Here is a 22,801-nt window from a genome sequence, read left to right as displayed (position 1 = left end):
GGAGGGGGCGGGTCTAGTTTTCTAGATGGGGTCATTTTGGGGAATATACAGGGGGTTTGGTCCTTCTGCTCTGCTATAAATGAAGTACAAAGGCCAGGTCTGCAGCATCAAATATGCTTTGAAGAACTTTTACTAAACATGGTCAACAGAAACATTGGCACAAGTGACATCCTGGCTCTTACATGACATTAGGTTTTTCCATATCCCACAGGCGGCGCCACTCTCCCTTCGAATTTCTTTGCCGTGCCAAGCGGTCTCGATCAATTTGTTCACGCTCTTTCTTCCATTTTAGATATTCAAGCTCCTCCTAGCAAAAAAAAAAAAAAAAAAAAAAAAAAGGTAAGTGAGGACATATTGCATGCCTTTTTACAACCTGTCAATTTAAAAATAACTAATGTAATGTGTCAAAAAGCCATTTAGGAAAGGCAATCCTGCAGTAGACTGGAAAAAAAAAAGAAAAGTTGATGACTGCTACAGCTCTGGAGTTACAACTTTGGCACAATGAAAAGGGGCAGAACCTTTACCCCTAAACTCAAAAGCCGATTACTGTAATTTGTTTAGAAATTTTCTGTAGGGTGACTATGGTGACAAATGAGAGTTAAAATAAACCAACACTTAAGCTGGACAACACATTTTCCAGACTAAAAGGTTGATTACTGCTGTTTTTTTTTTTAGCCCAGCTGTCTATGAGTTGACAGTGATGATAAACAAATTAAAGGATGGTTCTGTTTGAAAACAAATGTAACAAGACTTCTCTATGAGTTCAACTCATTGACAGCTGGACTCAGAAGAAAAAAAAACCTGATAAGCTAAGCAGCCACAAAAAACACTGAGGGGAATGAGTGGGATGTTTATCTCAGAAGGCGATTTATACTTTCTTAGACATGAAATTACCGCATATCACCACAAGGGTCACAGTGCATGTTGGCCGTCATGGTTCCCTCAATGAACTCTATCTCCCCAGTGGCAGCAGAACTCATGCAATCCCACCACCATAGTTGACTGTAGGCAAGACACACTTGACTTCGTACATCTCACCTGGTTGCTGCCACACACGCTTCACATGTCTTGAACCAAATACGTTTAACTTCTTCTCATTAGATCACAGTACATGGTTGCAGTAATCCACGTCCTTAGTCTGCTTGTCTTCAGCAAACTGTGGACTTACTTGTGCATCATCTTTATACATGGTCTGAGCACTGACAGGCTGACCCACCCCATCAACCTCTGCAGTAATGCTGCTAGCACTTGTACATCTATTTGCAAAAGTAAACCTCAGAATATGATGCTGAGCACATGCACTCAACTTCTTTGGTCGACCATGGCGAGGCCTGTTCTGAATGGAGCTGGGCCTGTTAAACTGCTGTATGGTCTCAACCACAGTGCTGTAGTTTCAAGGTGTTGGCATTCTTCTTACAGCCTAGGCCATCTTTATATAGAGCAACATTTTTTTAAGCTCCTCAGAGAATTCTCTGCCATGAGGTGTCATGTTGTGAGAGAGTGATAACCCCAAATTTAACACACCTGAGCCCTTCTAACAATAATACGGGAAAATATGTAACTGGGCAGAATTTAACATTTTTTACTTAGGGGTGTGCTCACTTTTTCTGCCAGCGGTTTAGGCATTAAAGAGAGTCTGAAGCGACATTAAAAATCGATTTTTACCTTATAATAAACATGGGCACGTTTGCCCCTGCTAAAACGCCGCTATCTCGCGGCAGAACGAGGGGTCTTTACCCCCCAAATCCCCTCCGTGGTGTCCGGGGATTGCTTCCTGTTGAGGCAGGGCTAATGGGCGCAGCCCTGCCTCTCAGCGCGTCTATTAGCGCTGATCGCCGCCTCTCCCCTGCCCCTGTCTTCCTTCACTGAGTGGGGCAGGGGAGAGGCAGAGATCTGCCGGCTGATAGACACGCATGGAGGCAGAGCTACAGCCGAAAGCTCTGCTTCCATGAGCAGCAAAATCTATGACCAAGTTGGTTGTGGATTTTGCAGGGGGGATTTGGGGGGTAAAGACCCTCGTTCAGCCGCGGGATAGCAGCGTTTTAGCAGGGGCAAACGTGTCCATGTTGATTATAGGGTAAAAAGCCATTTTTAATGACGCTTCAGAGTCTCTTTAATGACAGTGTGTTGCATGATTTTGATAGGAAATACATTTTCACTGTTATACAAGCTGTACACTGGCTACTTTACATATACTGTGCACGTATGTCTATATCTATGTATATAAAATTATATATATATATATATATATATATATATATATCCCGTTTTATTTAGAAGCCAAGAGTAACTAGGTTTTAAACATGCTTTCAATCCATTGCAATACACAACAGAGCATATAATTACAGCACTCTGGCGTTTGTCATCTATCAATACTGCAAGAAGGATCAGAGCAGCTCTTTCAGTGAAAGGGATCAGGCAGGCAAGCTGCATGGTGTCATGTGAAGGACTGGAAGAGAACAGCGCACAAAAAGTCACAAGCCAGAGCATATGCAGATCACACACCATGCCATGGGCTGTTTCCAGGTCTTCTGGAACCGGAACCAGCGCCGGATGGGAGCCTCAAGTGATCGGGGAACAGCCTGCATGATAAGTTCAGTCTGCTTTACATGGAAGTGTACCTTGTTTGGCTGTTCTCCAGGGCTAGTTTTCTCTCTTTTTCCACATTTCTGTCCAGAACTTTCCTAGAATAACAAAGAAACAAACATATATCAAGATGTGCTTTGAGTCATATGGGAGAAAAGCACTTAAAGGATACCCGAAATATACCTGAGATAGACATGTTTATGTACAGTGCCTAGCACAAAAATAACTATTCTGTGTTCCTTTTTTTTTTCTTTGCCTGAAAGAGTTAAATATCAAGTATGTAAGTGTCTGACTCAGTCCTGACTCAGACAGTGACTACAGTGTGACCCTCACTGATAAGAAATACCCCTTTTTACCTCTTTCTTGCTCTCAGAAGCCATTTTCTGCTAGGAAAGTGTTTTATAGTTTGAATTTCTTATCAGTGAGGGTCAGGACTGAGTCAGCCACTTACATACCTGATATTTAACTCTTTCAGGCAGTGAAAAAAAAGGAACACAGCAGTTATTTGTGTGCTAGGCACTGTACATACACATGTCTATCTCATCATGTCACATGTCACTTCGGGTATCCTTTAACAAATGTAACTGTATTTTATATAGTGGCTGGTTCACACTACCAGCACTTAGCAAGATCTTTTCAAATCACTGGCATTTAAAAAGTGCTGGTAGTGTGAACCAGACCAGACAAAGAAAATTATCTGATCTGACCACAAGTTGTCTAAAACGCAGATTATGGGTAGATAGGCAACCAGTAAACAAAAGCCCCAACTTGCTTATTCACAGTGGTATAGCAATAGGGGATACAGAGGATGCGGCGCACCAGAGCCCTTGTACCAGAGGGGCCCAATGGGGGCCCTCCCTCAACCACAGTATTAAACTCTTCAATGGTGCTATGCTGGTAATGATCACTTTTATACATGCTTTAAATAGTGGTAGATGTGACGAACATTACGGAAAAGTCGTGCGCTAGCGCCATCGACTTTCGCATGGTCGTGCACAGTTCCTGTCAGTCTTGGGTAAATACACAATAAATGTCAATTTCCCTCTCTCTTACTGAGAGAGGGCAGCCCTCCCCCACATCCTGTTCAGGTCAGGAAAGAATTCACAAGTGGCCAGACCACCTGGGGAGCAGCATTTGGTCACACAGCTCATGTTCCACCAAACCAACTCCAACTGGTTGAGACTCAAATTTCCCTCCAAGCTTATAGCTTCACACAATGGGAACATTTACTTTATTAATAATTCAAGATGGGTTTGGCACAGAAAGACAACAAACACATTTCCTGATACCCAGAAATCAGTTCTATCACTCACATGATTTATAATTTTCTGGCTATCAGGGATCCTTGTAGAAACCACTTTATCCGGCCTGCGTAGAGCGAATGCGACAGACTAGGCATACATAGCCTCGTTTAATAGAGGGTCGCGAGCAGTTTACGAATATAGTCTCGGATTTGCGATACGCCACTCCTGGGCCGAGTCACACAAATTATTAATAAATGGGTACATTCCTTGCTCTGAGTCTGTGGGTGGCAACCTGCCTGCCAGGAGGTAACCCTGCCTCAAACACACCTACTTTCCAGGTAGTGACCGCCCCAAAACTCTGGTCAGTAAAAAGCGTTTGCAAGGAACTCCTCCCAGTTCTTCAATTCCCATCTACCAGGAAGGTCTAGACATGTGCTCAAGGAGAACCGGGCGCATGTTGTGTACAAAGACTTTAACCTGAATGCCTACTTTAAACTGGACTATTTTCTTCATTTTTCAAATGGACTGCTCAGCTAACAAAGTAAGAACTTTCTGATTTTATTCCTTTTATTTTTAAGCTCTGTGTTTTATATGTTAATAGGTGTATATAACTGTATGTAATGCATTGGTGTTATTAAACGTTTAAAAATCGTTTAGCGGTTATGACCTGTTGCTGAACATACACAATCGTACCTATTCTCCTGAACTCGCTACCCTGTGTTTAATAGAAGTATACACTTATAACCTGTATGCGAGAACCTGGCCCAGATATAACGATCTGACCCAGGTTCCTGCATACTGCTAAGGGTTACTAAAGTGTTCTCCAAATCCTAGTATAATTACAGTAGCGGGCTGTGTAACTCGCTTGGTGGCAGATCTTTGAATTGTATGTGTGTGGAGTGATTCGGTTGGTATCAGAACGCTCCCTTCGCGAGTCAGTTCATCAAATTGCGAACGCGGGTTACCCTTCGTGATGAACAAATGACCGTGTAAGAGGATTTCTGACGCTGATCAATTTACCCCATCCGCAGACCGGCCTAGCGGTCTGTGACATTGTTTGGCAGCTTTTTGGGATTTGTGTATGTTCAGAACATCAACGGCAACGTTATTTGATTAACCTGCCAGAACAGATCAAAAATCTGTGGTCGATAACCGGTGCATTACCATTTATATAGACTAAACGTGTAGCACAGAGTTCCCCCCCAATCTCTTTTGCTATCCTATCTTTTATTTGGCAAAAATGGCTGCAGCAAGATACAAGAAAATGTCAGTGGCAGACCTAGCAAACTTGTGTGAGGAAAAAGGCATTATGACGTATAGAAAAAAGAAATCGCAATTGATCGAGGACTTGTTGCGACTGAATACCCAGCCAGAGCAGATGCTGGGAGAGCACACTCCTGGTTCAGACGGTGCTGTAACTGGGGCAGAGGAAAGTGAGCGGTTGGAGCAAAGCAACCCACTTCCAGACCCAGAGGAAAACGGTACCGCGTCTGAACCGGTCGCTGTAACTGCTGAGGAGCATGGTGGCCGGCAGGAGCCCGCCCATGCCAACCTGTTCTGTGTTCCTGATGCTGGAATGCAACCTGGATTACAAAGGCTGTTGGAGACAAATCCTGAGCTGTACATGCAGATTGTCCGAGAAAATGCTGACCGTGCAGAACGCCAGCAGCAGGCGGAACGGGTAGCCTCTGAGCGCCGGTGGTTTGCTGAGAGAGAAGCGGAAAGAGAGGAGAGAGCAGCCGCACGCAGACATGACCTTGAAATGGCCAACCTGCGAGCGCAAGGCCAAAATCCCTCGCAAAGTGCTCCGGAACCCCGGCCCACAGCAGGCCCGTTTGGGACTCCAAAGTTTAAATTCCCAGAAATGGAGAAGGGAACCGACCCGGACACTTATTTACACTCATTTGAAAAGACTTGTCGTCAGCATCATCTGCCCCAGGAGCAGTGGGCGAGATATCTGACACCCAACTTGCGGGACAAAGTGCTTGAGGCGTTTGTGGACTTACCCGCTGAGAAAGACAATGACTATGAGGCGATAAAAGCTGCAATTATCGCCAAATACCAGTTGACCCCAGAGGTCTATCGCAAAAAGTTTCGCTCCCTGCAGAAAGGCCACACCGACTCTTACACAGACCTGGAGAGTCGCCTGCTGACCGTGCTCAGGCAGTGGTCACGGGGCCTTAAAAAAAGACTCTCACCAAGGTCTGGAGGACCTCATCGTGCAGGAGCAGTTGCTGAACTGCTGCACTCCAGATGTCCGGCAGTTTGTCTTGGAGCGGAAGCCTGAATCTGCCAAAGCTGCCGCAGAACTTGCAGACACTTTTGTGGCCACCCGTGTGCCGGACAGCCGCAAACCTCCAGCCCAGAGCTGGAAAGGGGGGAGACCTATGCAACCCAGCTCTCCTCCCCCTGCTAACCGTGGGAATCGGGTCCCACAGCCACAGAGGCCGGATGCTGCACCTGCTACTCATCCGCCTGATGCCACATATGTTCCGAAGTGTTACCACTGTGGACAGCGAGGACACCTCAAGTCTGCCTGCCCCGAGGTGAGGACGCCGTCTCCAGAGCCTAGCGCAGAAGTGGCTAGCGCATCCTCTACTGCACACGCCTACCTCGTCATGGGAGCAGCAAATCCTCGACTTTCCGGAAATCATCAAATCGTGGAAGTTAACGACCAGATCGCTGTTGGTTTCCGTGACACAGGCGCAGAGCTTACCTTGGTTCGCTCTCATCTTGTAGCCAGGGAGAATTTCCTGCCTAATGAGCGTGTCACACTTGTGGGAGTTGGTGGCACACACGCACGCATCGCCAAAGCTCGTGTTGTTCTCAATTGGGGAAGGGGACGCCAGACAAAAGTTGTGGGGGTGACAGATGACATCCCAGTGCCTGTGCTGTTGGGCACCGATCTTGGCACCCTACGATCCTTTTATGAACCTGTGATCAACACCCCGGATTGCCAGTCTGGACCCACTCAGGTACTGTACAAGCTTGGGGTGGGACAGAGGGAGGCAGCAAGGGTAATGGTACCTAGCCCTCCTAGGGAAGGAGGCAAGGAAGCGGTACCTGTTTCTAATGGACAGCTGTCTAATCACGGTTTGTCTGATTCTAAACCTGTCACTGTTGTTCCAGATACCTGTGTACATGATGTGAAAAATGAACGTAACTGTGATGTTAATGTTGTACCAGATGTTGCCAATAGCTTTCATGCTGAATCTCACAGTGCTAAAAATGATGTATTTTTAAATGTGACAGTCTCTAATCTAAGAGGTAACAGTCTTGTTTTGCCTGGGTCATATCCGTGCTTGGCAGTGGAAGCAGGCCAGGTGTCAGAGCAGGCAGCTGGGGGCCTAGACCTCCCCTCCTGCTATGACAGCCAGAGTGCTCCACCATTGCCTGCTGTTAACAAACAGCTGGTGGAGACAGGCCATGCCTTCCCTGTCTCACCCTTGCATGTCTTCCCCTTGCAGAAGCAACCCAGTGCAAAACTGCCCAGAGGTCCACCCTCTATCCTTCCTGGAGAAGGGGCAAGCCTCGCCACCCAGGTGAAGGCTGATTCGTTTTTTAAATTGTGCTCTAATGTTCACCTAGGTTGTGCCAAGGTGTAGTCAGTTAGAGCAGGGGTATGCCACGCTGCTTCCAGATTCGCAGGCTGACACCCGAGAGTCAGGAAGTGACCCGGATGTCAGCCAACGACTCTCTCCCTTACAGGAAGCGCTATGCAAACCCAGCCAGGTCTTTAGAGGTCAGCCTGTTGGTGTGCATCGCACCGTCCGCAAAGCGGACACTGGGACACACCGGACCATGAGGCCTTACGCTTCTGGTGAGTTGTCTAACGGGCAGTCAGATAAGAAGTCGAGAACCCGTTCAGTAGCTAAGCGCCGCGTAGAGCGGGTCATGCAGACCCACTCTGTGCGTCCGGCTGGTAGGGGGGAGATGTGACGAACATTACGGAAAAGTCGTGCGCTAGCGCCATCGACTTTCGCATGGTCGTGCACAGTTCCTGTCAGTCTTGGGTAAATACACAATAGATGTCAATTTCCCTCTCTCTTACTGAGAGAGGGCAGCCCTCCCCCACATCCTGTTCAGGTCAGGAAAGAATTCACAAGTGGGCAGACCACCTGGGGAGCAGCATTTGGTCACACAGCTCATGTTCCACCAAACAAACTCCAACTGGTTGAGACTCAAATTTCCCTCCAAGCTTATAGCTTCACACAATGGGAACATTTACTTTATTAATAATTCAAGATGGGTTTGGCACAGAAAGACAACAAACACATTTCCTGATATCCAGAAATCAGTTTTATCACTCACATGATTTATAATTTTCTGGCTATCAGGGATCCATGTAGAAACCACTTTATCCGGCCTGCGTAGAGCGAATGCGACAGACTAGGCATACATAGCCTCGTTTAATAGAGGGTCGCGAGCAGTTTACGAATATAGTCTCGGATTTGCGATACGCCACTCCTGGGCCGAGTCACACAAATTATTAATAAATGGGTACATTCCTTGCTCTGAGTCTGTGGGTGGCAACCTGCCTGCCAGGAGGTAACCCTGCCTCAAACACACCTACTTTCCAGGTAGTGACCGCCCCAAAACTCTGGTCAGTAAAAAGCGTTTGCAAGGAACTCCTCCCAGTTCTTCAATTCCCATCTATCAGGAAGGTCTAGACATGTGCTCAAGGAGAACCGGGCGCATGTTGTGTACAAAGACTTTAACCTGAATGCCTATTTTAAACTGGACTATTTTCTTCATTTTTCAAATGGACTGCTCAGCTAACAAAGTAAGAACTTTCTGATTTTATTCCTTTTATTTTTAAGCTCTGTGGTTTATATGTTAATAGGTGTATATAACTGTATGTAATGCATTGGTGTTATTAAACGTTTAAAAATCGTTTAGCGGTTATGACCTGTTGCTGAACATACACAATCGTACCTATTCTCCTGAACTCGCTACCCTGTGTTTAATAGAAGTATACACTTATAACCTGTATGCGAGAACCCGGCCCAGATATAACAATCTGACCCAGGTTCCTGCATACTGCTAAGGGTTACTAAAGTGTTCTCCAAATCCTAGTATAATTACAGTGTGTAACTCGCTTGGTGGCAGATCTTTGAATTGTATGTGTGTGGAGTGATTCGGTTGGTATCAGAACGCTCCCTTCGCGAGTCAGTTCATCAAATTGCGAACGCGGGTTACCCTTCGTGATGAACAAATGACCGTGTAAGAGGATTTCTGACGCTGATCGATTTACCACATCCGCAGACCGGCCTAGCGGTCTGTGACAGTAATCATTAGCAAGCTGTTCCTCTGCCCTGCTTACACCTCTCATACTATGGATGCCCTTGCCAGGTTTTGTTGTGCCATGTACAAAATGCTTGTAAAACTTGCACTGGGGCCCAAAGCTACACCACTCCTTCTTCATAATGCAAAAAGGGAAAATGATAGGCAACGCCTAGAAATCCACAGCAACCACAGTTTATTATTGGCTGGTGGCTATATGTTGCTACTTGTTGACACACAAAATGTGTACAGTTCCATTCCAGTCCTGCCAGTTCTCATCAGTTTGTATCAGTTTTCTCTGGCTGGGTTCACATATACAGTGTGTACAGTTTGTTCCTGTCAGGTAAAAACCTATAGAAAAAGGATGAAAACTGACAGGACTGGAATGGAACTGCACCCCTTTAATGAGTGAAGCCAGCCTTACTGAATTATACACAACTAGCAGACCCAAGCCTGTTGAAAAAAAGGGCTCTAGGTCTGTGTTTTCTCGCTGCCTCTCGCCGCCTTTTACTGCGCGTACACCAGCTGCGTGCACACCCGGCCACCCGGCTCCCTGGCCCCGTCCTCCTGTCTCTGTGAGGCTGGGTCCATGCTGCGCACATGCGCAGTAGCAAAAAGCACGGACCAAGCTACACAGGGACAGCGTGATGCAGGGACACCAGGGTTTTATTAGGATGCTATGGCTTGATGTGCTTAACCCTTAAGTTTTGAAGAAATGGTATGTGTACCACAGGGGCTACTTTAGTATGGTGGGCACGAAACTTGTTGAAAAATATGGTGAAATATATATATATATACACATACATACACACACACACACACACACAGTTAACAGCGCAGATATACGCTTCTTAGTAGATGATGTATCTCTCTCCACTCCTCCACCTGTATGCACTCAGTGTGCAGATAGAGCAAACAGGGAGGCTTTTAGTGGAATATACAATAACTTTTATTACTGGATAAAAGGCAAATACAGGCAATCCGAGGATGGGCACTTACTTTAAGAGGGTCCTAATCCACTTAGGACCCTCCCTGGCTGATAACGCTTCCCACCCAAAGTGGTACTCAAGCCCCTCAACTCGATCCTGTATCCGTGCTGCCCGCTCCTGCAGTAGTGCGTTGTAACATCTTTTGCTGTTAATCCTAGTAAAGCATAGAGCTAAACTGAGAGCTTGGTTTTTCTCGTAAGACTCTTTTTTTCCACTTGTAAAAAAAAAAAAAAAAAAAAACTTACCCTTTTGGTATATTTTGTCGTGCAATTTTTAATGGATATATTTGCTGCGGTGAAGCAAACACATCGCAAATTCAAAATGTGCTGCATTTTTCCGGATAGCGGATGTTTCTCATAGAGACCAATGGTGGAAATGCATCCGCGATGGACAGAACGAGAAAACAGAGCAGAGACTGAACTGACCTGCATTGCTCTGAGTTGAACGGACCACTTGCAAGTGGGAGCTCAGCCTAAAGGTGGAGTTAGCCTTTAAAGGACACCTGAACTGAGAAGGATGGTGGGAAAGATTAGCAGAATGGTAGGCAACTGGTATTGTTTAAAAGGCAATAAAAATATGGCAGCCTCCATATCCCTCACACTTCTGGTGTCCTTTAAAGTATAATGCTGGGAATACACCATGAGATATTTTGTCAGATAGATGGTTCGATCATTTCTGACAGAGCCGCTCTTATTTTCAATCATTTTTCTGATCGAATTCTCATAGAAGTGAATGGAAATTGAAAAGAAAAACGATCAGAAAGTAAATCTGCTTAAAAATCTTATAGTGTATTCCCAGCATTGTGCTAGGTACACATGATGCTATTTTTTGTTAGATTTAACTGCCAGATCGATTTTTTCCCAACATGTCCGATCTTAATATCTTAATAGGTTTGCCGTTCACTATGGAAATCGATCGGAAAAGTGATCAAAATTAATATTGGACATGTTAGAAAAGAATCGATCTGGCAGGTAAATCTAACCGAAAATTATATCGTGTGTACCTAGCATTAGAGGCAAAGGATCAGCAGCACATTCAGGACATGTGCATTGTTTAAAAGGAAATAAATATGGCAGCCTCCATATCCCTCTCACTTAAAGGATACCCGAAGCGACATGTGACATGATGAGATAGACATGTGTATGTACAGTGCCTAGCACACATACAACTATGCTGTGTTACTTTTTTCTTTCTCTGAAAGAGTTAAATATCAAGTATGTAAGTGGCCGACTCAGTCCTGACTCAGACAGGAAGTGACTACAGTGTGACCCTTATTGATAAGAAATTCCAACTATAAAACACTTTCCTAGCAGAAAATGGCTTCTGAGAGCAGGAAAGAGATAAAAAGGGGAATTTATTATCAGTGAGAGTCACACTGTAGTCACTTCCTATCTGAGTCATGACTGAGTCAGTCACTTACATACCTGATATTTAACTCTCACAGCATAGTCATTTGTGTGCTGGGCACAGTACATACCCATGTCTATCTCATCACGCCACATCACTTCGGGTATCCTTTAAGATGAGCTTTAAAGGGAGTGTGAAGTGTAAATAAAACAAAAAGCTATACTAGTTTAGCATTCTACTAGTTAACTATACAGATACTCACCTATGGAGAGGGAAGGTTCTGGGTCCTATAGAGCCTTCCCGTTTCTCCTATGGTCCCCATGTTCCAGAGCAGGATCCCCCGTTAGCAGTCCCCGATCAATGTGTCAGAGACTGCTCACTTACGCTGCTGCGGGAAGCTTAAGCAATTTGCGGGAGCCCAAGTCTTCCATACTGCGCATGCACGAGCATATGTTCTTTCAGGTTGAGATGTGCTAACTTACCCTTAAACATGCTTTTCCTCTACCCACTAAGTTTTTACAAACTATATTATATTCATTAGGATGATCCTAGTACCAATATAGCTCACATAGCAGCATATTAACCCATGAACTAAGCTGGTATATACAGTACTAAGGGAAGTTAATCAACCCAATGGATATACAAGTGCTTCAAGGAGATTGGTGGTAGAATATCTGAACTTCTCTTCTCAATGGTGAACAACAGATACATTTGGATGTATAATCGAGCATTCAGACAGGTAATAACCCACCATCAAATTTGCTAAACATCCTTTAAAGGATACCTGAGGTGACATGATGAGACAGACATGTGTATGTACAGTGCCTTGCACACAAATAACTAGGCTGTGTTCCTTTTTTCTTTCTCTGCCTGAAAGAGTTAAACATCAGGTATGTAAGTGGCAGTTCCTGTCTGAGTCACCACTGGGTCAGACTACAGTGTGACCCTCACTGATAAGAAATTGCAACTATAAAACACTTTCCTAGCAGAAAATGGCTTCTGAGAGCAGGAAAGAGATAAAAAGAGTCAATAGTTCATAGATTTTAGCTCTAGCATACTCCAATAAATGTGCCATTGCGCAAAAACAATAAAAACTTAAAAAGTAGATTAATAAAACTGTGGAATATCTTAAAAAGTCATTTTTAGGAGAAGGAGGATAGATCCAGCTGTTTATTTCATTTGTTTATTTTCACCACAAGTGTCCTTTAATTAAAATAAAGGACATCCTAAAATAATATTATTACATGCACATTTTCCTTTGAATTGTACATTTTTAAATTCTGCACTCCCAATAAGTTATACGTTTACCGTATTTTATGTACTTGGAGTGTCTTGTCACATTAATGCTCTGCCTTATGTTTATTGACTGAACAGATGGAGGCTAATGGACTTGTGACAAACCAACAATGTTTCAACCAGAAAAAATGCTCTGGTGTGTTTCTCTGGATGGGAAGGCAGTGTGCTATGTTCTGCAGTAAAAGGAAAGGGAAAATGGAGTTCAACCTGTGCTGTATACTTTATTCCATGAATATTCTCACAGCAAACCAAAGGTTACATTTGTATTGCAGGATGCCTAGGTTGGTTGGTTCATGTAATAAGGGAATCTCGCAGATTTTAAAGGTATAGACAGGAAGGGCAAGGACATCATGCCCTTCCACACATGCGTGCCAACTGTAAACCCACCCTCTACCCATATACAGCAAAGTCCCCAGTATCCAGCACCAGCGGGGAACGCCTGATGCTGGATACATGTCAAATTTTTCTGAAAAACACAAACTTCTCCCTTGAAATACTTACCGAGGCTCCATAGATGTCTGGCAGTCTCCTTGAGCCTCCGAGCGGCTTTCTGCTTTCCCCAGTGCACAGAAGCTGTAGGGTCAGCTGACCCGCACTGGGTCATGTGACATGCCGGCTTCCGTACACAGATGCCGGAAGCTGCTAAGAGCCCGCGAGGAGGTTCAGGGAGACTGACAGCCATCGCTGGAGCCTTGGTAAGTATTTTTAAGCCTGCCAGCACCCACAGCAAGCCCGCCAAAAGAGGTCCAGGTTATTCCTCAGGTATGCCAGTTGCCTGAATACCGGATAACAGGGACTTTTCTGTATAACCAATCACAATGGGAGATGGTGCACATGCGCATAAGGAAAAAAATACACATGTACACACACGTCGGCTACAGCCAGCCATCTCCATAGAAATGCCAGATGCCGCTGCCACAAGTGCCAGGGCATCCTATGTTGTAACTTCTAGTTAGCATTGAGAATGTATAGGTTAGTGCTCTCCCTTACATCATTCATTTTACTGCTTACAATCAAGCACATTGCTCTTGTGGGCCACACAAAATGGTGAAGGGGGCCAAGTTCGGACCGCAGGATTTGTGCTCTAAGGCTCAACACACACCATACAATCTTGGTTGTTCAATCTTACCACTTTCATATAGTATAAGAGCTTATCCAATCAATCATTCAAGGTATTTTTAATCTGTTGGCCCTTATACTACATATATTTGGTAAATCTGTACAACCAAGATTGTATGGTGTGTGTTGAGCTTAATGCAGAGTTCTCCCAACCCTGTCCTCAAGGCCCACCAACAGTACATGCTATGCAGAAAACCACAAACATGCACAGGTGGGGTAATTAGTGTCTCAGCAGAGCTCATGATCTACCTCTGTGGATTTCTACAAAACATGCACTGTTGGTGGGCCTTGAGGACAGGGATGGGAACACTGCTCTAAAGCAGGAGTTGAAAGTAGACTGCACCGTTTCAAAGAATGCTACATCACAATAAGAATTAACACATCCTACCACTGGGAGCTTGCTGGAAGGATGATACAAAAGGTTAAACATGATCACTTTCACATACAGAAAAAAAACACACAAAAAAGAATATACTTCTGCTTTAATATTAAACAATGTTTATTGAGTGTTAGCATAGTCTGTGTTTAGGATTAGATAAGTCAGCAGTCATTAACTATGCCAGCCTTGCATTTCAGTGCAAAGCCTTTATCCAGTACTATTGTGAGAGACTCCTGCCAACTGACATAGCATTCTTTTTGTCTAACTTTTCCAACCATAAAAGGAAACAGTACAGCGCTGGCTTTAACAGCGCACTTGGATCTTCATCAGGAGAAAATAAAACTGGCAAAGAGTGTGCACATTTGAAAACTGACGTTTTAGGTTTTTAAAGTGTATCTGGGTGGGTGGTTGTTTAAAACCATTATACATTATGCTCCCCCGTTGCGCTCCTTTGGACAGGACCGGGCATGCGCAGTAAGCCCCAGACCGGAGGACTCTGCGGCCGAATCCAGGCAGCGGAGGAGGACGGCAAGGGAGAGATCAGCATGAAGGGAGCTGGAGGAAGCCCCAGGTATGTATCTTTTTATTTTCTTTTTAATCCCCCGATGTATGCTTAACCACTTGAGGACCGTGGGCTTTACCCCCCTTAAGGACCAGACCCTTTTTTTCCATTCAGACCACTGCAGCTTTCACGGTTTATTGCTCGCTCATACAACCTACCACCTAAATGAATTTTGGCTCCTTTTCTTGTCACTAATAAAGCTTTCTTTTGGTGCTATTTGATTGCTGCTGCGATTTTTACTTTTTATTATATTCATCAAAAAAGACAAGAATTTTGTCAAAAAATTTTTTTTTAACTTTCTGTGCTGACATATTTCAAATAAAGTAAAATTTCTGTATACATGCAGCACGAAAAATGTGGACAAACATGTCCCATTCAGCCTATATTTATTGGTTTGGGTAAAAGTTATAGCGTTTACAAACTATGGTGCAAAAAGTGAATTTTCCCATTTTGTAGCATCTATGACTTTTCTGACCACCTGTCATGTTTCATGAGGGGCTAGAATTCCAGGATAGTACAAATACCCCCCAAATGACCCCATTTTGGAAAGAAGACATCCCAAATTATTCACTCAGAGGCATAGTGAGTTCATAGAAGATATTATTTTTTGTCACAAGTTAGCGGAAAATGACAGTTTGTGACAAGAAAAAAAAAAGTTTCCATTTCTGCTAACTTGTGACTAAAAAAAAAATGAAATCGGCCACGGACTCACCATGCCCCTCTGAGTATGGCGAGTTCATAGAAGATTTTATTTTTTGTCGCAAGTTAGCGGAAATTGATTTTAATTGTTTTTTTTTCACAAAGTGTCATTTTCCGCTAATTTGTGACAAAAAATAAAATCTTCTATGAACTCACCATACTCCTAACGGAATACCTTTGGGTGTCTTCTTTCTAAAATGGGGTCATTAGTGGGGTTCCTATACTGCCCTGGCATTTTAGGGGCCCTAAACCGTGAGGAGTAGTCTTGAAACAAAAATGACCTGTGAAATCCTAAAGGTACTCATTGGACTTTGGGCCCCTTAGCGCAGTTAGGGTGCAAAAAAGTGCCACACATGTGGTATCGCCGTACTCAGGAGAAGTAGTATAATGTGTTTTGGGGTGCATTTTTATACATACCCATGCTGAGTGGGAGAAATATCTCTGAAAATGGACAATTGTGTGTAAAAAAAAAATCAAACAATTGTCATTTACAGAGATATTTCTCCCACCCAGCATGGGTATGTGTAAAAATACACCCCAAAACACATTATACTACTTCTTCTGAGTACGGCGATACCACGTGTGGCACTTTTTTGCAGCCTAGGTGCGCTAAGGGGCCCAACGTCCTATTCACAGGTCATTTTGAGGCATTTGTTTTCTAGACTACTCCTCACGGTTTAGGGCCCCTAAAATGCCAGGGCAGTATAGGAACCCCACAAGTGACCCCATTTTAGAAAGAAGACACCCCAAGGTATTCCGTTAGGAGTATGGTGAGTTCATAGAAGATTTTATTTTTTGTCACAAGTTAGTGAAAAATTACACTTTGTGGGAAAAAAACCAAAAATCAATTTCTGCTAACTTTTGACAAAAAATAAAATCTATGAACTCGTCATACACCTAACAGAATACCCTGGAGTGTCTTTTTTCTAAAATGGGGTCACTTGTGGGGTTCCTATACCGCCCTGGCATTTTACGGGCCCAAAACCTTGAGTAGTCTGGAAACCAAATGTCTCAAAATGACTGTTCAGGGGTATAAGCATCTGCAAATTTTGATGACAGGTGGTCTATGAGGGGGCGAATTTTGTGGAACCGGTCATAAGCAGGGTGGCCTTTTAGATGACAGGTTGTATTGGGGCTGATCTGATGGATAGGAGTGCTAGGGGGGTGACAGGAGGTGATTGATGGGTGTCTCAGGGGGTGGTTAGAGGGGAAAATAGATGCAATCAATGCACTGAGGAGGTGATCGGAAGGGGGTCTGAGGGGGATCTGAGGGTTTGGCCGAGTGATCAGGAGCCCACACGGGGCAAATTAGGGCCTGATCTGATGGGTAGGTGTGCTAGGGGGTGACAGGAGGTGATTGATGGGTGTCTCAAGGTTTGATTAGAGGGGGGAATAGATGCAAGCAATGCACTGGCGAGGTGATCAGGGCTGGGGTCTGAGGGCATTCTGAGGGTGTGGGCGGGTGATTGAGTGCCCTAGGGGCAGATAGGGGTCTAATCTGATGGGTAGCAGTGACAGGGGGTGATTGATGGGTAATTAGTGGGTGTTTAGGGTAGAGAACAGATGTAAACAATGCATTTGGGAGGTGATCTGACGTCGGATTTGCGGGCGATCTATTGGTGTGGGTGGGTGATCAGATTGCCCGCAAGGGGCAGGTTAGGGGCTGATTGATGGGTGGCAGTGACAGGGGGTGATTGATGGGTGGCAGTGACAGGGGGTGATTGATGGGTGATTGACAGGTGATCAGTGGGTTATTACAGGGAAGAACAGATGTAAATATTGCGCTGGCGAATTGATAAGGGGGGGTCTGAGGGCAATCTGAGCGTGTAGGCGGGTGATTGGGTGCTCGCAAGGGGAAGATTAGGGTCTGATCTGATGGGTAACAGTGACAGGTGGTGATAGGGGGTGATTGATGGGTAATTAGTGGGTGTTTAGGGTAGAGAACAGATGTAAACACTGCACTTGGAAGGTGATCTGACGTTGGATCTGCGGGCGATCTATTGGTGTGGGTGGGTGATCAGATTGCCCGCAAGGGGCAGGTTAGGGGCTGATTGATGGGTGGCAGTGACACAGGGTGATTGATGGGTGATTGACAGGTGATCAGGGGGATAGATGCATACAGTACACAGGGGGAGGGGGATCTGGGGGGCGGAGGGGGGTCTGGGGAGAATCTGAGGGGTGGAGGGGTGATCAGGAGGGAGCAGGGGGCAGTTTAGGGCATAAAAAAAAATAGGGTTGACAGATAGTGACAGGGAGTGATTGATGGGTGATTAGGGGGGTGATTGGGTGCAAACAGGGGTCTGGGGGGTGGGCGGGGGGGGGGGGGGGGGTCGGAGGGGTGCTGTGGGACGATCAGGGGGCAGGGGGGGGGGGGGGAATCAGTGTGCTTGGGTGCGACATAGGGTGGCTGCAGCCTGCCCTGGTGGTCCCTCGGACACTGGGACCACCAGGACAGGAGGCAGCCTGTATAATACACTTTGTATACAATACAAAGTGTATTATACACTTTGTATGCGGCGATCCAGGTGCTAGTAACCCGCCGGCGCTTCCGAACGGCCGGCGGGTTACAGCGCGAGGTGGGTGAAGCCAGTCCCCGGCGGCCGATCGCGTCAATAATGATGCGATCGCGCCGCCCATGCTCGTAAAAGGACCGCCGCCATTTGTCTATACGGCGGTCCTTGCGGGGTCCACTTCCCGGCCGCCAATTGTCTATACGGCGGTCGAAAAGTGGTTAAGCATCTGCAATTTTTCTAAATCACCCTGAAAGCACTTACAGAATACTATCCTATGCGCTAGTTTAGATTAGGGAGATCCGTCTGTTTTCCGCTGAGGGAAGCGCTGCATGGACCATTTTTGGGCCGATTTTGTTACAATGAAAGGTAGAGGAAAAACACAAAACACGAAATAATTTGCTTTGTGCAGCGATTGCATTCTACATTGTATTTATTCATTTCCGGATCAAAGCGTTCACTTCCTGACTAACATCAAAAACTGAAAGAATGGAATCGCTCTGCAAAAATGCCTACAAAAACACTTACCAAAAACGTCCAACAAAAACGTCCAATGCTAACGCAATCGAAACCCAATGTGACCGAGGCCTAAGTGAACTTTTCTTTTAAGTAGATACTGAATAGGTCAATTGTGTACCGCTAAGGGGAACTATAGCAGTAGCACGTCTGGGTGAGTTCCCAGGTCTACACGTCTACCATAACTATTGAAAAGATAAACATGATTTTAAAGTAGGTTGAGCTTGACATCAAGTAGGTAGACTAACAGTCGAGGTGTGTGAGAGTGACAAAAGTATAACAGACAATTTGGCTCACCAAATGTATTCTATAATTAACAGAGTCCTTTTTGGGTGGATTAACGCATCAAAGTAACCGGAATGAAAATATAAATATTTCATGCTATTTTCACAATGGTGCACTGCATTGTATTCCCTGTAAAAACAGGAGAGGAAAGGTCGCTTTGCGTGTTATGCCTGTGGTAGCGCTTACATTGAAGTTTGCAGTATGCTTTACTGCAGCTGTACACGTGCACATTATGTGGTACTGCATAGCATAGATCCATCGCATTGCTAACGCACCAATGTGAACATACCATTACATCGTGTTAGTACCTAGTGTCCCTCTGCTGCTTGTTTGTAACTCACCCCCACTATCCACCCACTACACATGCTGCCCAGCACCATTGTTGTTCTGTGTCCCGGCAATGGAGGCAGCACATTCTCCCCTGCACGTGACCGCACATCAGGTCAAGTGCATGCCGCGGCACTGTGTAGTCACAATGCCGCTCTGTATCCTAGCAATGGAGGCAGCAATACAAAGTGCAGGGAAGTCTATTAGTACAAGGATTACAAAGTGATTAATGTTAGAGTTTCACTTTAACGTTAGAATGACTCACTGCTGTAAAGCAGTGTAAAATCCACAGCACAAATCTGAAGATGAAGCCTGAGTGTGTCTGAAATTCCTGCATGAGCCAGCTCTACAGATGCACACGCTGTGCTGTTAGGCCACGAATGATGGATGCATCCAGTGATACAATCTGAAACCTACGATTTTCCTCCAAGCTGTAAGAATCATCCGAATCTCATGTCCAGCCAACGCAACACTGATAGCAACACTGATAACACCACTCTACCCAGATTCACCCTCACTCAGCAGTCAGCATCAAGAGGCTGAGCCTCCAACCTTGTAAGGTCTGCCATCTGCAGGATGTAAATGGTAATACATTTACCTACATGTTAAAGCTGAACTCGGCAGAAATAAGGGTCTGTTTATGAAGAACTGTTTTTCTGGCAGTAAATTGACATTTTATAATCCCTACTTTTGAAAATCTGATCATTACTTTTTTTAAACCACCATATAAAAAAAAAAAAAAAAAGAGAGAAAATTAGTGCTTTGATCAAAATACCAAAAATAACCAAAGGCATCAGCAATCTGCACTATTAAGGTGGCCATACACTGATAGATTTGCATCAGTTTCCCCCATCAGATATATTCTGTTAGATGCCTGTAAAGTCGAATCTGACAGGAATCTATCTGATGTGTGCCACACACTAGGAACAGATTTCCAATAAATTTCAGAATGAAAAAAAATCAATCTAAATGCATTATTGCACCATTACATCCAATGCAACTCTATGGGCCATCGATCTGTTGCCAGCAGCAGATCGACCCAGATTTTCCATCCTGTCAGATAGATCAAATAAGAGTCTATAGAATCGATTGATCGATCGATGTCTGAAATTGATCAGTGTATGCGCCCCTTTACAATAGACTGCTTCCGAATTTGCACACGGGGAAATAAACTTAGCGTCTGCAACATTTTATTGGACATCGTATCCAAATCATGGGGATTCGGATGCAATGTCCAATAGAATGTTGCAGGCACTAGATCTCAAGTTCATCTTACTTTAAGGACAATTGACGTGAGAGGGATTTGGAGGTTGCCATATTTATTTCCCTTTAAGCAATACCAGTTGCCTGGCTATTCTGCTGATCCTCTGCTTCTTATACTTTTAGCCATAGACCCTGAACATGCCTGCAGCAGATCAGGTATTTCTGACATTGTTGTAAAATCTGACATGATTAGCTGCATGCTTGTTTCTGGTGGTATGCAGACACTGCTGCAGCCAAATAAATCAGCAGAGCTGTCAGGTAACTGGTATTGTTGTGGACTGGTTCCACATAAGGAAATAAATATGGCAGCCACTATATTCTTCTCACTACAGCTGTCCTTTAATGCTATGATGTTTGTATCTAACATACGTATAGCAATTCAATAATATTTTTCATCCTAACAAGATCTTTTGCTAAGGCTCAGCAACTTTTGGCATGGCCAGATTAGTATGTATCTAAAGGTTACGATGAGACCTTGCTGCATCATTGATCCTTATTTGGCCGGTGTAATTACTGTACACAGTTCTTTAAAAGGCATGTTATACAACTCTTGCTGTATTCTCGTATTGTTAATCTTCTAAATTAAAAAAAAGTCAAACTCTTCCCCTCGCTATCAGCAAGACAGCCACGCCCATTTTTCCCTGAAGTCTTCTGAAGCTCTGTGGCCCACATACAGCTCGGCAGCTACCAGTCAGGCCGCGGCTGCCAAGCTGAGGTAAACCTTGGCAAGCAGGAGGTGGTGGCCACAGGGCTTTGGAAGGTTTTAGGAAAGAAACTGCCACAGTGGTTGTGCAGAGGGGGCGGAGTTTGATATTTGTGAATTACGGGCAAGCAGGTGAGTTATTAACCCCACCATTCGCCAATCCTAGCAGCAGTAACAGAGCATTATATTCAACGCTCTGTATGTGTCACCAATGGTACTCTAATGATTGAGGTAAAGAATTTTACTGCTGGTTGTCACAAATTCACACCAAGGGCCATATCCTATTCAAGGTGATAAGTAGCTTGCAGATGCGAGCTACTTATCACCTTGCCATCGCGCGAGGATTACCGGCAAATCCTATTGCCCATATCCTTCGCGCGATGGTCGATCGTTAGGGAGCATTACTCAGGCGAAAGCCTGAGCGATGCTCCCTTTTTCCCGAGCGATGGGGAGTGAGGTTTACGCTGTGGTGCTGTCCATCAGCACCACGGCCTCACTCCCCACACATGCGCACTCGCCCGCCGCCATCTTCCGCCGCTGCAGCTCTCCGTCGGGTCGCCGCACAGTTTAGAAGCCCCCGCGCAGCTCTGCACAGGCACCCCTGCTGGCATACATACCGCCGCAGATCACCCGCCGCCTCTCGCCACAAAATCCGTCGCGTAATTACAGTGTATCTAACACTGTAATTACTGTCCGCATAGAAGGAGCCCGGGCAAAGCATCTTTGAATCTGCAGCCTGGGCTCCCCATTGGTCCGCTGTCTGAGCCATTTTATTGGTTTAGACAGCGGACCAATGGGGAGCCCAGGCTGCAGATTCAAAGATGCTTTGCCCGGGCTCCTTCTATGCCGACAGTAATTACAGTGTTAGATACACTGTAATTACGCGACGGATTTTGCGGCGAGAGGCGGCAGGTGATCTGCGGCGGTATGTATGCCAGCAGGGGTGCCGGTGCAGAGCTGCGCGGGGGCTTCTAAACTGTGCGGCGACCCGACGGGGAGCTCTGGGGGTCTCCTTATTAAAGGAGACCCCCAGATGCAGCGGCGACGACGTGCGTTAGCTAACGCTCATGTCTGCCGGGAAGCATCGCTTCCCGGAGACATGATAAGTGTAATTGGATTCGGTGTTAAGAACTCGCTGGGCGATTATATCGCCCAAGCGAGTTCTTTTCCGCCTGGGGGGGTCTAAAGTTTTATTAGATTAGGCGATGCCCCCATCGCCTAAGTTAAAGGGAACCAGAGATGAACGATTCACACAAAATAAACATATCAGTTGATAGCTTGTAAAGAATAAATGCTCCACCTGATAATTTCGCCACTCTGGTGTGCCTTTTTGAGTACTTTTTATCCATTATTGCTCCAGGAAATATCCAATATGGCCGCCGGCTCATATTCCTTCTGTTTCCAGGTTATGAGGTGTTCTGGATGTGCTGTCTAGGCTATATGAGACTATAGACAAGAAGGGCTGCTGTAGGCTTTCATCTATGTGCTTTCAACTTCATATTCTGGTATGCTTTGTGGCTGCCTGTAGGAAGTGTCTCTCATAGTAATGAAACTGCATACAGTAGATAATAATGATGACTGGCTGCACAGACAGAGCACACAGATCACACAGCCACACTTGTCTGTTAGACAGAGATTTTTCCTGCAGCATCAGCCCCTCCCATATCATCACAGCTCTCAGTATGTAAAGCAT

General features: G+C 45.1%; 2 protein-coding genes across 26 annotated transcripts in view; one reads left to right on the top strand and one right to left on the bottom strand.

Moving 5' to 3' along the window:
- LOC137532655 (secreted protein C-like) overlaps positions 1-22,801 on the top strand; it is a 489,020-nt gene that overhangs the window by 111,153 nt on the left and 355,066 nt on the right. The window lies entirely within an intron of this gene.
- The window catches only part of CCDC9B (coiled-coil domain containing 9B), a 271,992-nt gene that overhangs the window by 196,657 nt on the left and 52,534 nt on the right, over positions 1-22,801 (bottom strand). For 24 of the 25 annotated variants that reach the window (XM_068253412.1, XM_068253416.1, XM_068253405.1 and 21 more), the window contains 2 exons: positions 2,622-2,684; positions 183-307 (listed from right to left, as the gene is read on the bottom strand). In XM_068253412.1, coding sequence (XP_068109513.1) covers positions 183-307; positions 2,622-2,684 — 188 coding nt within the window. Of the gene's footprint in view, positions 1-112; positions 308-2,505; positions 2,685-22,801 lie in introns of those variants that run through there. The other variant, XM_068253427.1, reaches the window with a different exon arrangement.

This window comes from Hyperolius riggenbachi, chromosome 9 (genome assembly GCF_040937935.1).
Source record: "Hyperolius riggenbachi isolate aHypRig1 chromosome 9, aHypRig1.pri, whole genome shotgun sequence".
Taxonomy (NCBI): domain Eukaryota; kingdom Metazoa; phylum Chordata; class Amphibia; order Anura; family Hyperoliidae; genus Hyperolius; species Hyperolius riggenbachi.
The sequence above is the reverse complement of the archived record's forward strand: the minus strand, read 5'-3'. Positions and strand labels throughout refer to the sequence as shown.